This window comes from Ctenopharyngodon idella, chromosome 3, assembly GCF_019924925.1.
Source record: "Ctenopharyngodon idella isolate HZGC_01 chromosome 3, HZGC01, whole genome shotgun sequence".
NCBI lineage: Eukaryota > Metazoa > Chordata > Actinopteri > Cypriniformes > Xenocyprididae > Ctenopharyngodon > Ctenopharyngodon idella.
In genome coordinates, this window is record NC_067222.1 from 321,912 (window position 1) to 337,967 (window position 16,056).

Below are 16,056 nucleotides of genomic sequence, written 5' to 3' on the forward strand. Positions count from 1 at the left end.
AATTGCATCATAAGTTAATTTATGTCATACAGTTAGATGATCTTAAAGTCCATGCTGATTATATCAGAGATGGCAAAGAGAATTATTCATTCCAGTGTCTGTTTCGCTTTAAAACACGAACTCTGTCATATTGTGTCATTGTATCTGAAGAGCACGAGCCCTCCCGCATCACGCTGTTCCTGTCTGAACGGAACGTCGAGCCATCCCACCGCTGTATGGCCAGATGATATGAAAACTATGTTTCTCTGCTGGATAAAGCAAATCAGCTTCTTGCTATGAAAGTTTTGATGGATAAGGATTGCAATCAAAGTAAAGACGATTGCGATAACGTACAGAAGCACACGTGAATCTGTTATATTGATGTGCAAACAAAATGCAAACAAGCTCTTTGCTGTTGCACATACTATACACTCAATTCTGAAACGTTTTTTTGCTTTTATTTTTTTTATGGGTGCTTTGGTGTACATAAATGTATGAATTATATGAAAAAATATTTGGTTATTTGGTGTCCTTTTTGGAAAGACATTAAATTTACCTTGAAAAAAGCTGAAAAATACAGTTTTGTGAGAATCACACTTCAGTCTGTTGGTTTACTTTGCTGGATATAGGCAATGATGGCAAAATGGACGTGTTAAACAAGATAAATGGTGTATGCTTAATTTCACGGTAAGTGTGTGATTAATCGCGACAATCTATTGACAGCATTCAAAACTTCCACCAATATGTATCAACAATTTTTATGACATCACTTTGCACTTAGTTACATCAAGATTTCAACAGTAAGTATTATGTAGCAATGTGTTACATGTAAACAGAAAATTCACATTTGCATGTATGGCTGCCCCTGCCTACTAATATTTTCACCACTTCCTGTGATTTTTTTTTTTTTTTGCAAACTAATTAATAAAATCTTGGTCGATCAAGCCTCTTCTAGTCTACTAACACTTGGTTGACTATTAGGGGGCAGCCCTATTTGAATTTCTATTTTTTACACTTTTCTTGCCAACCAGCCAACCCGCCAAATGCGGGTGAAAATCGATCTTGGCGGGTAACGCACATCAATTCACAAGCCAATTTGGCGGGTTCATAAATTATGTTCTACCATTTTGCATGCCATCGCTATCAGAGCCCTTCCCCTAAAAGGAGAACTTAACTCAAACATTAGCAAAACAAAGCTAAACAGGTCGCAAACTGAGAGAAGTGAAGCACCGCGTCTTTAAAATTAGAAGATAGCCTATTCTATGACCGCAAACTCGCATCTACACCCAACAGCTGTTCAAAATCATGCCGGACCACAGTTTGCCATTCAGATTTCTAAAATACATCGATTTGGGATGGATATGTGTACATTCTGTCTTTTCCCTAGTTTGCAAGACTGTGTGTTGTGCATTTTAACAACAGATTTGTTTTTGTGCCTTAAATAGTGCAGAGAAACAATAATTGCACTCTCTCTGTTTATGCAGTTTTTTTCCTTATACTGACGCCACTTGAATTAATTCTTGAAGTGAACTTTATGTACGTACGGTGATTTGATTCACTGTTTTAAACTGCCACCTTGAACTTGAGAACGCGAGTACAGAAAGACTGGACCAGTGTTCGATAGGCCTACTATGAGACGTCCGAGGCACGGCTCTTCCCGTCCGGTGTGCAACCGGTTAACACTCCAATCCGTTCTCATAAATGCTGCATGTTTGTTCAAGACTTTTGCCCAAAAAGCGTCTTTATACGCGCAGGTAAGTTTCAGGCTTTAAATGAGAAACAGTTGCCGTCGATACTGACGTGAAGGGCATGGGGATTTTGGGCATGGTTTTCATTATCATTATCGGACGCCTTTGAAATGAGAACAGGTTGGCTTTTTTGAATGAATGTCAACAGAAGAGAAAGTCCCAGAGATTTTTTCTATTTTATTATATTTTAGTGGTAACTGTTGATTAACTGTCTTTTTTTTTTTCATATTTCAACACTTGTATGGTTTCTCTCCCTTATGGGTGCTTTGGCATGGGAGATCTTCTGTATTAAAGCTTTTCCCACACAGCACAGAATTTATCAAGCTATCATGTATTATTTTCTGGTGTCTTTTCAGGGAGTCAAACCTTGGAAATCTCTTCCACAAATAGGACAGGCGTACAGTTTCTCATTTGTATGAACTTTCTGGTGGTTCTTCAGTAATGACGGCAAAGCAAATGCTTTACTGCAGTCATCACAGTTAAATTGCCTTACGGCAGAGTGAGAGTGGTGCAGATGAACTTTGTGCTATTGAGAGCAGGTGAAAGGCCTTATTCCAGTATGAATTAACATGTGTTTCTTAAGGCTTCCTTTACGTGTGAAAGAGTTTCCACACTGAGAGCAGGTAAAAGGCTTTTCTAAAGCATGAATTAGCACATGCTCATTAAGGTGTCCTTTATGTGTAAAACTCTTTCCACACTGGGAGCAGGCGAAAGCCCTTGTTCCAGTGTGAATTAACATGTGTCTCTTAAGACTTCCTTTATGTTTGAAAGTGTTTCCACACTGAGAGCAGCTGAAAGGCTTTATTCCAGCATGAATTAACATGTGATTCTCAAGGGTTTCTTTACACGTGAAAGTCTTTCCACAATGAGAGCAGGTGAAAGACTTTCCGTCAGTGTGAGTTGCCAAATGATCATTAAGGTGTCCTTCATGTGTAAAACTCTTTCCACACTGGGAGCACACCAAAGGCTTCATTCCAGTATGAATCGACATGTGCTTCTTCAGGCTTCCTTTACGTGTGAAACTGGTTCCACACTGGGGGCAAGTGAAAGGCTTTTCTGAAGCATGAGTTATCTCATGCTCATTAAGGTGTCCTTTATGTGTAAAACACTTTCCACACTGAGAGCAGATGAAAGGCCTTGTTCCAGTATGAATTAACATGTGACTCTTAAGGCTTCCTTTATGTTTGAAAGTGTTTCCACACTGAGGACAGGTGAAAGGCTTTATTCCAGCATGAATTAAAATGTGATTCTCAAGGGTTTCTTTACACCTGAAAGTCTTTCCACACTGAGGGCAGCTGAAAGGCTTTTCTTCAGTGTGATTTACCAAATGATAATTAAGATTTCCTTTACATGTAAAACTCTTTCCACACTGAGAGCAGGTGAAAGGCTTTATTCCAGTATGAACTGACATGTGCAACTTCAGGCTTCCTTTACGCGAGAAAGTCTTTCCACACTGAGGGCAGCTGAAAGGCTTTTCTGAAGTGTGAATTCGCACATGCTCATTAAGTTGTCCTTTCTGTGTAAAACGCTTTCCACAATGGGAGCAGATGAAAGGCCTTGTTCCAGTATGAATTAACATGTGAGTCTTAAGGCTTCCTTTATGTTTGAACATGTTTCCACACTGAGAGCAGCTGAAAGGCTTTATTCCAGCATGAATTAACATGTGATTTTCAAGGGTTTCTTTACACCTGAAAGTCTTTCCACACTGAGAGCAGCTGAAAGCCTTTTCTTTAGTGTGAGTTATCAAATGATAATCAAGACTTCCTTTACAAGTAAAACTCTTTCCACACTGAGAGCAGGAGAAAGGCTTTATTCCAGTATGAATTGACATGTGCTTCTTCAAGCTTCTTTTACGTGAGAAAGTCTTTCCACACTGAGGGCAGGTGAAAGGCTTTTCTGAAGCGTGAATTCGCACATGCTCATTAAGTTGTCCTTTCTGTGTAAAACGTTTTCCACAGTGGGAGCAGATGAAAGGCCTTTTTCCAATATGAATTAACATGTGAACCTTAAGGCTTCCTTTATGTTTGAAACGGTTTCCACACTGCGAGCAGCTGAAAGGCCTTGTTCCAGAATGAATTAACATGTGACTCTTAAGGCTTCCTTTATGTGTAAAACTCTTTCCACACTGAGAGCAGCTGAAAGGCTTTATTCCAGCATGAATTAACATGTGATTCTCAAGGGTTTCTTTACACCTGAAAGTCTTTCCACACTGAGTGCAGGTAAAAGGCTTTATTCCAGCATGAATTAACTTGTGATTCTCAAGGGTTTCTTTGCACCTGAAAGTCTTTCCACACTGAGTGCAGGTGAAAGCCTTTTCTTCAGTGTGAGTTTCCAAATGATAATTAAGATTACCTTTACATGTAAAACGCTTTCCACACTTAGAGCAGGTGAAAGGATTTTTTCCAGTATGAATTGATATGTGCCTCTTCAGGCTTCCTTTGCGTGTGAAAGTCTTTCCACACTGAGGGCAGGTGTAAGCCTTTTCTGAAGTGTGAATTCGCACATGCTCATTAAAGTGTCCTTTCTGTGTAAAACTCTTTCCACACTGCGAGCAGATGAAAGGCCTTTTTCCAGTATGAATTAACATGTGCCTCTTAAGGCTTCCTTTATGTTTGAAAGTGTTTCCACACTGAGAGCAGGTGAAAGGTCTTGTGACTTCTGTTACTTGAATGCTGCTTTGTGAGCAACTGTTTTCGGTTTTGTGGCAACTCAATGTTTTTTCTCCAGTGTTGACATCATGAGCTTTCTGATGCTGAGGTTTCTCCTCCACTTCATTTAGATCTTGCCTTTCCTCTTTCACTTTCATCAGGCCTAAAATGAAAACATTAAAATTATGAAAATCAATTGGGACAATAAAATAACAAAGAATTAGGGTACATTTATACAAAGATGTACTAAAATATTAAAAGATTTTTCTTTGAGTTTTTGAAAAGTTTCACGTACATACTTTGTCAAAACGATCCCGGTTCACAATGACTACAAATGCTGTATTATACATGTCAATGTTCGGTTAAGATGTAACCTTTGTTCTATGAGTGAAGAGACCATCTCTCCACTACGTTACATATTCCATATGTACGGGAAATTGATCCTCCATATCTGGTGACGTGGATTAAGGCAATCCGGCTGTGCCGGTCACGCCCTAATTAGTGCCCTATAAGACACTCATACTGGTGTGCATTCATTGCTGTCATTTGGATTGGAACATGTCCCAGAGCGGCCTCAAGGTGGAGAGTCTCTTCGATTAGAGAACAAACTCTCTCAACCACGTTACATATTCCATATGTACGAGAAACTTCCCCAATCCCCAATCATTTTGGCAGAGGTTATTGTCAGGAGGAAGGCAGTCTTTAGAGACTAAAATGTCTAGTACTGTGTGCTATACATCTTAGAGCACCTTTGAGGAATTGAGAAATCAGCCTAACACAATGCTCTGATAATTTGCAGTCACCCACTCGAACAGCCTTAATTACATCCACCATATCTCTGAAAATGGAAGTGGATTAGCCTGCATCCAATTGTTCCTGCAAAAACTGTAGAATATCACAGTCTGTAGATGTTAAAGTTTTTACCTTGTATCCTTCACACTAAGACTTAAACATACCCCAGCTAAATTAATAGGCTGCCTCTGTTGAAGGGAGCACAAGCTTCTTCTAGGGTCTAAACCACTGTCTGACAGTCCCATAGCAACTAGCCCTCTCAGGGGCCAGGCCCAGAGCTTGAGACCCTGAGGAAAGGGGTGAAACAACTTGCCCTGTGCCTGAGATAGTAGATCCCTCCTGATTGGGAGTTCAAATTGTGTCCCATTAAGGAGGGGTGGAATGGGAACCATATCATGTGAGAACCATATCATATGAGGCCAATTTGGGACCACCAAAATTAGTATCACCTTCTCCCTCTTCATTCTCTGAAGAAGAGGTTGAAGAAGGCTGTTGGCTGTTGGAATGTTGGAAATGCATAAAGCTCGCCCTGAGGCCACTGATGTGCCAGGGCATCTATTCAGAGAGAGGAATTGTCCCTCCCCAAGGAAAATAACGGGACAATGTTTTGATTCCCTGGAGGTGAACAGGTCTGCTACTGCTGGACTGAACCTGCACAGGTCTGCATGACCACCTTGGGGTGCAGTCTCCACTCCCCTGGGCAGCTGTCCACCCCTGGACCACTCTACTTGATACCCCTGGACAGCTGATCTGCTGACAATGTTTGTGGACCCAGGTACATGTGCTGCCTTCAGTGACAGGAACTACTTCTGAGCCCAACTTTAGCTCGATAATAATTTTCCTATTGTCACTGTGAAGCTGCTTTGAAACAATATGTATTGTGAAAAGTGCTATATAAATGAAGACGACTTGAGGCCAATCCACAATGTAGGAGAGCTGAGGCCCCCTTGTCTGTTGATATATACTGCCACTACTGTACAGTCTGAAATAGTACGATACCCCCAAAGGCGTGGCCTGAAATGTTGAAGTGCGAGATGCACTGCCTTTAATTCTAGCACACTGATGTGCTGACTTGCCCAGGGACTGTTCCAGCATCCCTTGATGCCCCAACCTGCATGGACTGCCCCCCAGCCTAGCTGAGATGCATCTGTTGACACCAGCTGTCGATGGCATACTAGACCCAGCATGCTGCCTCTTGCCATGTTTATTCCACACCTCCACCAGCGGAGAGCTACACATCCGCATAACCATGACCTTCCTTGACTGAGGCATCTAGGGATGAAACCCTAGTCAGAAAAAGCATCACTGTAGTGGCAAGTTGCTCTTCGTAAATTGTTTTCGCACAGCCTTCTCAAAGTCTAGAAGAAGGGGACTTTAACTGGACCAGACTGAGCCTCTGTATCCTCTTCAAATCTTGAGATTTCTAATGCTTTGGCTGCTCTACCAATGATCTCCTTTAATCGAGCAGCCATAGACATTTCCGCTACTGCTGAATCTTCTTCAGCATGTCTCTCTTCAACAAAATCATACTCCTCATCTGAGGGGAACAAATTAAGCACATACCAAAGAAATGAAAACAAGCCTCTTTTGTACACAAGGGCATAATAAAACAGTCCATGCATGTTGAGGGATTGTCAAATGGCTTTAAAGATGCCATGAAAACAAAACTGACAATTCTTATTTTTTTATTGAATATTGTAGTATTTATTATAAATAATTTATCCATGCTCTCATTGTTTCAGGCCCCCCAAAACGTTGTTGTGTAAATGATCGGCCAAAACACAAAAAGTTTTTAGTTAAAAACAGTGTTGTGTAAACACACCTTAAACTGAACAGGGCTCGAAATTAACTTTTTTTTTTTTTTTACTTAGTAGCACTGGTACTTCCAAATTCAAAAAGTTAGGAGCACTATTTAAAAAAATTAGGAGCACACAACAATTATTTGCACTTGCACAAATGCTCTCAATTTTGAGGTTGCACACATTGAATTTCAGGATCATATGGTCACAGTTTCGAACCTTGCTGAACCCTAGTAGAGGTTATGATTATTGAGGGGGCAACTTTTGAAAACAGTACAATTATCAGCTCTGTGTAAACAACAAAAATACAAATTCGTAAAAATGGAGACATCATGTGCACGCGTATTGTGTTCAATCTATAAGTACATGGTATTTCTTTACAAAGTGACATCGCCAACTACTGGCCTGGCATGAATAATACAGCACTTTTACTTGTTTTCTTGAATCTGTGCGAACAAGGATTGTTTTGATAATGTTGGAAAAACTAAAGAAAAACGAAACACATCGTCATATAAACATACCTTTAGATGTATTTTGAAGTAATTTATTTTCTTTTTATTTATAGGGATGCACAGATACTGTGCTTTTGTACTCATCATACTCATCAAAATTGTAATCATACTCATCAAAACACTCAGATACCAACAACTGATACCATGCAACGTGTACAGTACAGTGCTTGTGACAAAGAAAAACTGACAACAGAGCAAACAGTGAGCAGTATGGATATATAATAGAATGGATATATAATGTCTATGAAGCAAATATATTAACAATAGAATGTTAAACAAATTAAATATTTACGCCTATATAGCTGCTGTGCACAAACTGATAAACGAAACGCGGAATGAATTGAACGTGCAGTGGCACAGTCACACAAGCATTTCAAGCACACATCCCTTTTTCACAGACAAGGCTGGAAAGTTTGTAGTTCAGTCGGATATGTCAATAGCAAAGCAGGTAAAATGAGGCACATATTACTAATGTTAAGGGGTTAGTTCACCCAAAAATTAAATTTCTGTCATTAATTACTCATCCTCATGTCGTTCCACACCCGTAAGACATTCGTTCATCTTCGGAACACAAATTAAGATATTTTTGATGAAATCAAATTTGGGAAATTTTTTTTATATATAATAAAAAATTAAAGGGTTATTTCACCCAAAAATGAAAATTCTGTCATTAATTACTCACCCTCATGTCGTTCCACACCCGAAGACCTTTGTTCATCTTCGGAACACAAATTAAAGGGTCATGAAACCCCATTTCAGCAGCAGTCAATTCTCACCACAGTTATGAAAAATGATACAGAAGTGGGCGTGATTAAGCTGCGCAATAGAGGGGGATGAGGGAGGGGAGCCTGACAACACAGCAACGGCTTCTGATTCAGACAGTTTTATTTTGCTCTCATTAAAAGCATAAAACAAAAAAATCTTCCCGTAAATGCACGCTGCAAATATATGCAGCACAATATACATGGCATTTGCTATAATTTAATACACAAATAAATGCGAAGCCATTCACATTTTGTTCTCTGCATTGAATACAAACACTCTGTTGCATCTTTGATAACTTTTGAGAACTATTTTGCGGCATTTTTATAAGCCATTTGATCGGTTAAAGAGCCATAAAGACTGGTTACACACAGTGTTGATGAATCATGTTTGTGTTGAAGACACAGATATTGAAGAGAACTTGTGCGACGCAGAAACTCTTACAAAGCAAACACAAGCACTCGTTTTTGATACATTAATGCATCTCTAGCTAATTGTATGCAATCTCACTGTTTGAAGTGCCTGTCAGAGGATGATTAAGGCAGAAGTCCACCTGTCAAAAAATGCTTGCTACAGAGTTTCAATGTGTCGGTAGCTGATGTCCAACGAACCGCACGCTGCCAGTCTAGCCCTGGAAGCATCGCGGGGAAAGCCATGCAACACACCCGAACTTTTACACCACGTTCATGGGACCATGAACCAAGAACGTCTCTCTCATCCACTGCGCGATCTTACAGTTTGACATGTCTCTCATTTAAAAGAGCCACGTGTTGTCCTGAATAATTAAGAGACGGTGTATTCTCCTGGGAAAAGAAAACTCAGTCTCATTAATAATTATGAGACACAGACACACCGACACTTTCAAACGCCCAGAAAGGTACTAAAAATATATTTAAAACAGTTCATGTGACTACAGTGGTTCAACCTTAATGTTATGAAGCGACGAGAATACTTTTTGTGTGCCAAGAAAATCAAAATAATGACTTTATTCAACAATATCTAGCACTCGTCACTGAACTAAACACTGCTTCATGAAGCTTCGAAGCTTTACAAATCTTTTGTTTCAAATCAGCAGTTCGGAGCACGGCCAAAGTCATGTGAACTATTGAACACAAAACACCTATGACACAATGAAGCCTTGTTTACTGAAATCACGTGACTTTGGCAAAAATATCTTAATTTGTGTTCCGAAGATGAACGAAGGTCTTACGGGTGTGGAACGACATGAGGGTGAGTAATAAATGACAGAATTTTAATTTTTGGGTGAACTAACCCTTTAAATCAACAAATTTGATTCATTATTATTCTTTTGTTTTCTCTACCTAACATATTTCAAAAATTACAAATGCAAAGAACAGGTATTAGTATCGGAGAGTACCAAAAATGAAAGTATTGGTATCGGCCTAGTTCTGGAAAAAGTGGTATCGGTGCATCCTATTTATTTACTTGTCTAATCCACATCATTTCACAGCTCTTATGATTTTATAACGACCACCACTGAATCTGATGAGCTGTCTACAGGGAATCTGCAGTTATCAGCACTTCAAGTTTAATACCACTTTCAAGACCTTTCCCAAAAAAAACAAAAAAACAAACCTTCAATCACACTACACTACACGATTCAGGGCTCTACACTGCGACCATTTCGCTCACATTTGCGACTGAAAATAACTGTGTGCGAGTTTGAAAAAATATTTAGGCGCACCAGTGCGAGTGAATGCTAATGTGCAAAACTGCGCATATTACTTTCACTTTTGAAGTAGCGCCGATTCGGAGGCAGCAATCGCTTTAATGATGGGTGGGTTTGTTATTATTAATGAAAAACACAACAACAAAACAGTACAATGACAAACTCGCTTAAATATGCGCTTTTACATTTCGCTTTTCAACCAAATCTTCATCCATGGTCTTGTCATTCAGAAGAGTGAGGTGAAATCGAACTCCTGCGTTTTCAACATCTGAATGAATGACTCGCACATTAAGATTTACCGCCACCTACTGGCATTTTTATTTTCATTTCATTAATGAATTTACATTTATTTTCATTTTTACACTTTACATAGCCTGTTTTTACTTCAAATATCAAACTTTCAAAGTTTTTTTTTTTTTTTTTTTTTTTACATATTTCTAAATTCAAAACATTATATTTAAAAACATTCGTACAACATAATTCACCAATGAGCGGCATTAAGCAGTATATGTGTCTAAATAATACAGCTTCAGATGGAGCTTCTGTGCCACTTCTGCAGTGCAAAGATTCATTTTTGATGATCTTAATGTTCAAACTGAATTTATTGTTTAACATGTAAAAACAATTTTTCTGATCTTATAATGGTAAAAATGCCTCTGGCAATTAATTAAGGGGAAAATATAGCCCTGTAATGTGAAAGTTAATATCTGTTATTGATCAGAAAGTGCTCCTAAATTTTTGACTGTGCTCCTAAATTTTTGACTGTGCTCCTAAATTTTTTTATAATAAAAATGTTAGCGTAGAGCCCTGCAATTACATGAGCTATAAATGTATTGTCTTTATGCATATACATCAAATTACAACATGATTACACCAGCTTCTATGTAAACACACTAAATCACCCGCTCAACAGATCACCTTTATTTACATGGTGTTTATATAGTGTTTCAAAGCAGCTTTACAGTGATAACAGGAAAAGGATGCATTTAAACAATGGACCCTTTTTACATTTCTGAGTAGTAAACTATAGCAGGGTGAATGTCTAGACATATGGGAGACCATACCAAATATACATTTTTGCATTACTATTTGCTCCGACAGTGAAAGAAAAAAAGACATTCCAAGAGAGGAATGAATTTTGGCAGTCAGAAGAGAAAAAAAAGATGTAAAATGTATCATTGCTGCCTCAACAATATTACTACATTTTGTAATTTAGAGCCAGGGTAATAGCCCATCTATTTTTGAAGAATAAAAAAATATAATCATACATTTTAGTTTGGGGGTAGGCTACAAATAGTAATATAACAACAGTATTTTATTTTTTACTTAATACATACATTTTGGGGCATTATTTAAACGGAAAACTGCCCGCACAAATGTTTGAGCTACTGTAAAAATGTGCGTGCATGAAGAATCGCACAAGCTCCGAGTTCAACATAGTTTTGCTTTTCCAAAAAGTAAAGAATGAAAATATATATATATTTTTTTTACATTAAGGAATTTAAGACTTTTTAAGGATCCGCGTACACTCAATGTCTAAATCTTTGTTAGCTTAATGTAGCACAACAGTTAAAGATGAATGAAGAATAGACACCAACCTCCTTGTTCCTCATGTTTTATTCTCCAGGGTTCTGGTTCACTCATGTCCTCCTCACTCTCCTCTTTAACAAACACCATCTTCACAGCAGCAGATCTCAGTTCAGTTGATACTCCTCCAGATATTCCTGCTTGCTACAAAACTTAGTCATGTCTATGTGCATGGGAATGTTTTTATTGACCTGATTGTATCTTTCTACATACTAAAAGTATATTTTAACAGTTTGTTAACAACAACACAATGCCACAGATCATGCTAATCTTCTTCCTCTGAGGTTTAATGGTGGTTGGCAAACAAATGTATGTACCTTACCGCCACCCACTGGACTGGAGTGTGAAGTGTCTAGAGGAGGGAAAATAATTTTGAGGATATTTTTTTATTTTCCCCCCAATTTTGGAAAAACCTCTGTGAGACCCAAATTCAGAGACATATCTTATCATTTAACAACAACAACAGCACTCAAAAACAGAAGGATTCAAGAGGTTACTCCAAATAAACTCCACACTCAAAAGGGTAACATGAATAAGACAGACAATTAGCAGAGCATGGCTGGACAAACTAAACATGTGGGTAATGAAAAGGGAGTAACGGAACAGAACTGGAAAATAACCAAAACAAAGCTTTTTTTCACTGTGCTGACACACACCTGCTGGAAGTGGAACATAACAAGAACCTAAGAAGAGCATATAAAACAGCTTCTTATCTTCAGCCAGAGGAAGATGTAGGCTATTGTTAAATACTATGTGTGCATAGCACATAGTATGCTTGTTAAAGATCAGTCACATAATTACATAAAATACAAAATAATATTTAAAGCAAATCCTCTGTGTCCTCTCTCACCATGTCAATGTTGAACCTTTTGAACATATGCCAGGTCAGACAGCAGAGCAGCTTTTCAGGGTAAAATATCAGTGAGAAATAAAGATAGAAATATCAATGTGAAAAAATGTCAACGTTTTCTTCTTAAATGTCTTAAAAGGGGTCAGACTTACTATCAACTTTTATTTGAACGTTTTACCCCGGAGAACAGAGGTGATGGTGGTCTATTAAGGCATCTTTACACAGAAAAAGCAGCACAGAAACCAACTCTGAAGCGGCATAAAATCACAAAAATCTGCATTTACACAGACTGTTTAATGCTTCTCTGAAGCGGCATAAATGCATTTACACAGGAATTAAAATCGTGGGAAACAATGCTTTGAACATAACTATTTTAAAACTACAGTTTTAACAAAATTAATTTAAAAATAATGAAATAAACAATGAAATAAAACTCGAAATTAAAAAATACGAAATTTTAAATTAATTTATCTCACGCTTTGATGTTTGTCATAATTCTGTGGTACTGATAGTTATTTTCTATTTCTTAATAAAAGTTGTTACAGTTGGAACAAATGCTACAAAGAAATTATCCATTATTACACCGGGTAGATCACTACATGATTAAAAGAGGTCGAACATTTTTTTTTTTTTTTTTTTCCTCAAAGAGCCAGAAACAACAAATGATGCTAGCGCTTGCGTGTCAGGCAGGACAGCCAGACTGTCGTGTGTGGGTGAAATATCGTCCTCAAGGAGATGATTTTTTGAATACAATATAACAATGCACAATCACAGTGACGCCAATTGTGTTAAGCATTTACCTCATCTGTGAGAAATGTGGCAGCGCATTGATCTGACAGTCTCTTCATAGGAAAATTACAAACGGCGAAAGCCAGTTGATGACACTCGACGATTCTCTGCTGTTATTGTGGTGGTTTGCTTCACGATGTGAGTACAGGACTCTTACTTCACTGCCCCTTGTTGGTAGACATGTTTTTTTTTTTTTTTTTTTAATTTGCCCTATATGTTTCGTCTCCTGCTTCTTGAATCTCACGCCGCCTGAGCTAACTGGAATGCTTTTGGTTGTCATGACAATGATGTAGTTTAGGGCGGCTATATTTCGCGTTCATTTACACTGAACCAGAACAGTATCAGAGTCGCCTTTGATACTAGGGCCTGAGGTGGGCCAGACCCGGCGTATTTTAGGTCTGCTTTAATACGGCATTGCGTCTTTACACTGATTTCTGAGCAGTCACAGACCTGCTTTAGAGCAGCCTTAAATCGGCTGTGTAAAGATGCCTTTAGTGTTTATGCATTAGGGCTCATAGCTAAGATTATGTCATGACAGAAGTTAATAAATCTGCATTGTATATTATTGTTAGATGACAAAATATCAATACAATGAAACTATAAGACAATCTTCTAAATGAGCAGCAACTAGCAAAATAATAGAAATAGTCCTAAACTGTCTCTTATGAAATAGACCAGAATAGCTATGGAGAACTGGACACTTGTCAAGCAGAATGTTTTTTTTTTCCCACCCGTAACTGATGAACTTGAACATTTATTTTTATTGGACTACACACAAATAAACTAGAAATTTATACAATGTTTACATTACAGTTTGTTTACATTAATATATTTGCATATGGAACTGTATGTGCAAATGTAGATTTGATGTAGATTCTCATTTTACCAGCATCAAACCACCATTGTTTGCAGCTGTTACAAATCAGCATTATAGATATTGGCAAAATAGCAAACAAATCCTAATAATCTTTGGGTAGGTGGTATGTGTCACATCATGGGCAGTATTAAGTTTTTCAACAATATTGTGATCTGATGTGTGATCTGATCAGACAGGCTAGCTTTCTCTTCCGATGTACATGAATGAGCCTTGGGCCCATGACTCTGATGCCGGATCAGCGGTTGTCCTTTCTTGCACCACTTTTGGTAGGCACTAACCACTGCATAACGTAAACAACCCACAAGACTTTGAGTTTTGGAGATGCTCTGACCCAGTTGTCTAGCCATCACAATTTGGCCCTTTTCAAAGTCACTCAGATCTTTTCACTTGGTAATTTTTCCTGCTTCCAATACATGAAATTCAAGAACTGACTGAAGAACTTGCTACATAATATATCCCACCTCTTGACAGGTGCCATTTTAATGATATATTAAATGATACTCACTTCACCTGTCAGTGGTTTTAATGTTGTGCCTGATAAGTGTAATATGATCAGCCTAAAGATGCTGCGGTAAAGAAGTGTTGCAGAAATTACATTTTTGATAACTGGCAGCTATCAAGGTCTGATACATTAGTTTTGACTTTTAGCACCTAGTATACATATATTCAACAGTAATATATATATGGGAGGAGTTAAATTTCAACAACCAGATGCATTTAGACCTGTTCAGTTTAGACTGGAATGTGTCTCAGACCACCTCCTGAAGTTGTTTGAGTGATCGGATTTAAATCTGTCTCGAGTGCGTTTCGGGGGACATTTAGACCTGGTGTTTTCACGATCGGATAGCTATCCGATCAGAGAAAACGCATGAAGTGACCAAGTGTAAACAGGCCCAAAGACGCGGTTCTTTAGGAAGTTTTATTCGTCCACATTCATCACAACGTCCCATTCTTTTCTCCTCTTCTTATCGCTAGTAAAGCAGTAAAGACTTACATCGCTTCTCTTGTGGCTCATCGACTGAAAATTACAACCAAAAGCTGCACAATGTGGTATCGTATATTATATTCTGAGTTGTGTTGAGGTAAAAATAGCTACAGAGTATTGTAAGTAGCTGACAGAGTGCAACCATTTGACGTCATCAACATAGAACGCAAACAAAATGGCGCCGCCCATTGTCCAAATATGTTATGGGTTTTTTAAATAACGTAAATCTTTCATGGGTTTTCTACTACATATTTCAGTAAGAGACATTATTTACGTTATATTAAGCCATACAAGTCTTAACACCAGGGGTTCCCTTTAAGCGCGGCTAAATGCTAAAAACCGGTGGAGATCGTGATCGGAGGTGTTTGTTGTGTGTCGTGGCTTTCGGGATAACAGAAATTGAATGTAAATGCATAATCTACACAACTGAAAGAGCAAAAAGTGGGACTAAGAGACTAAATCTCAGTATCGAGGAGGAAAGAACACAACCCTGCAGACAGGTAAATGCCGTTATCGCTGTTTTCCATGTTTGTGAAGTAAATATTTTTACATGGCTTTTAAACCTGTTAACTGTCACCCTCCAATATACATGAAAATGCACTATCCAAACTCAAATGTTTAACTCAAGAATGCTTTGGAATAGACATAAGTTTGGTCTCGTTTTAAAGAAGACAGTCAGTAGATTATTGCTGAAAACACTTAAAAAAATGAAAGTATAAAAAAGTTATGGAAGTTTAAATTTACTGTAAATCAAATTTACTGTACTCAGGGCTTGACAAAAGGCATCAGTGGTCCCCCAGACAGGGCAAAAATGTTACTGGCGCAGGAACATTAACAAACATTGGACATAGCAGCAAAACAAAACTGCAGTGCGGGGTATCCTTATTGCCAATTTGTGTTTTAAGATGTAAAAATAATGAAAACAAAAGCTAACTCCAAACATCTGTCTTTAATGTAGGAAGCATCAGTAAACAGGACATCAACAACTCAACTTCTTGCTTATCTCTCTAGGTTTTTTTTTTTGAAGGTCTTACTGCC

General features: G+C 38.2%; 1 protein-coding gene across 7 annotated transcripts in view; it reads right to left on the reverse strand.

Moving 5' to 3' along the window:
- Positions 1-11,806, reverse strand: part of LOC127509451 (gastrula zinc finger protein XlCGF57.1-like) — a 100,392-nt gene extending 88,586 nt beyond the window's left edge. For 2 of the 7 annotated variants that reach the window (XR_007929228.1, XR_007929226.1), the window contains exons 1-2: positions 11,529-11,806; positions 2,094-4,538 (exon numbers count right to left, since the gene is read on the reverse strand). Coding sequence is in view for 2 of the 7 variants with exons in the window: in XM_051888186.1 (XP_051744146.1) it covers positions 2,254-4,538; positions 11,529-11,607 (2,364 nt within the window). In the remaining 5 variants the exon portion in view is untranslated. Of the gene's footprint in view, positions 1-2; positions 4,539-6,244; positions 9,044-11,528 lie in introns of those variants that run through there. The other 5 variants (XR_007929227.1, XR_007929225.1, XM_051888186.1 and 2 more) reach the window with 4 other exon arrangements.
- Between the last annotated feature and the right edge of the window lie 4,250 nt (positions 11,807-16,056).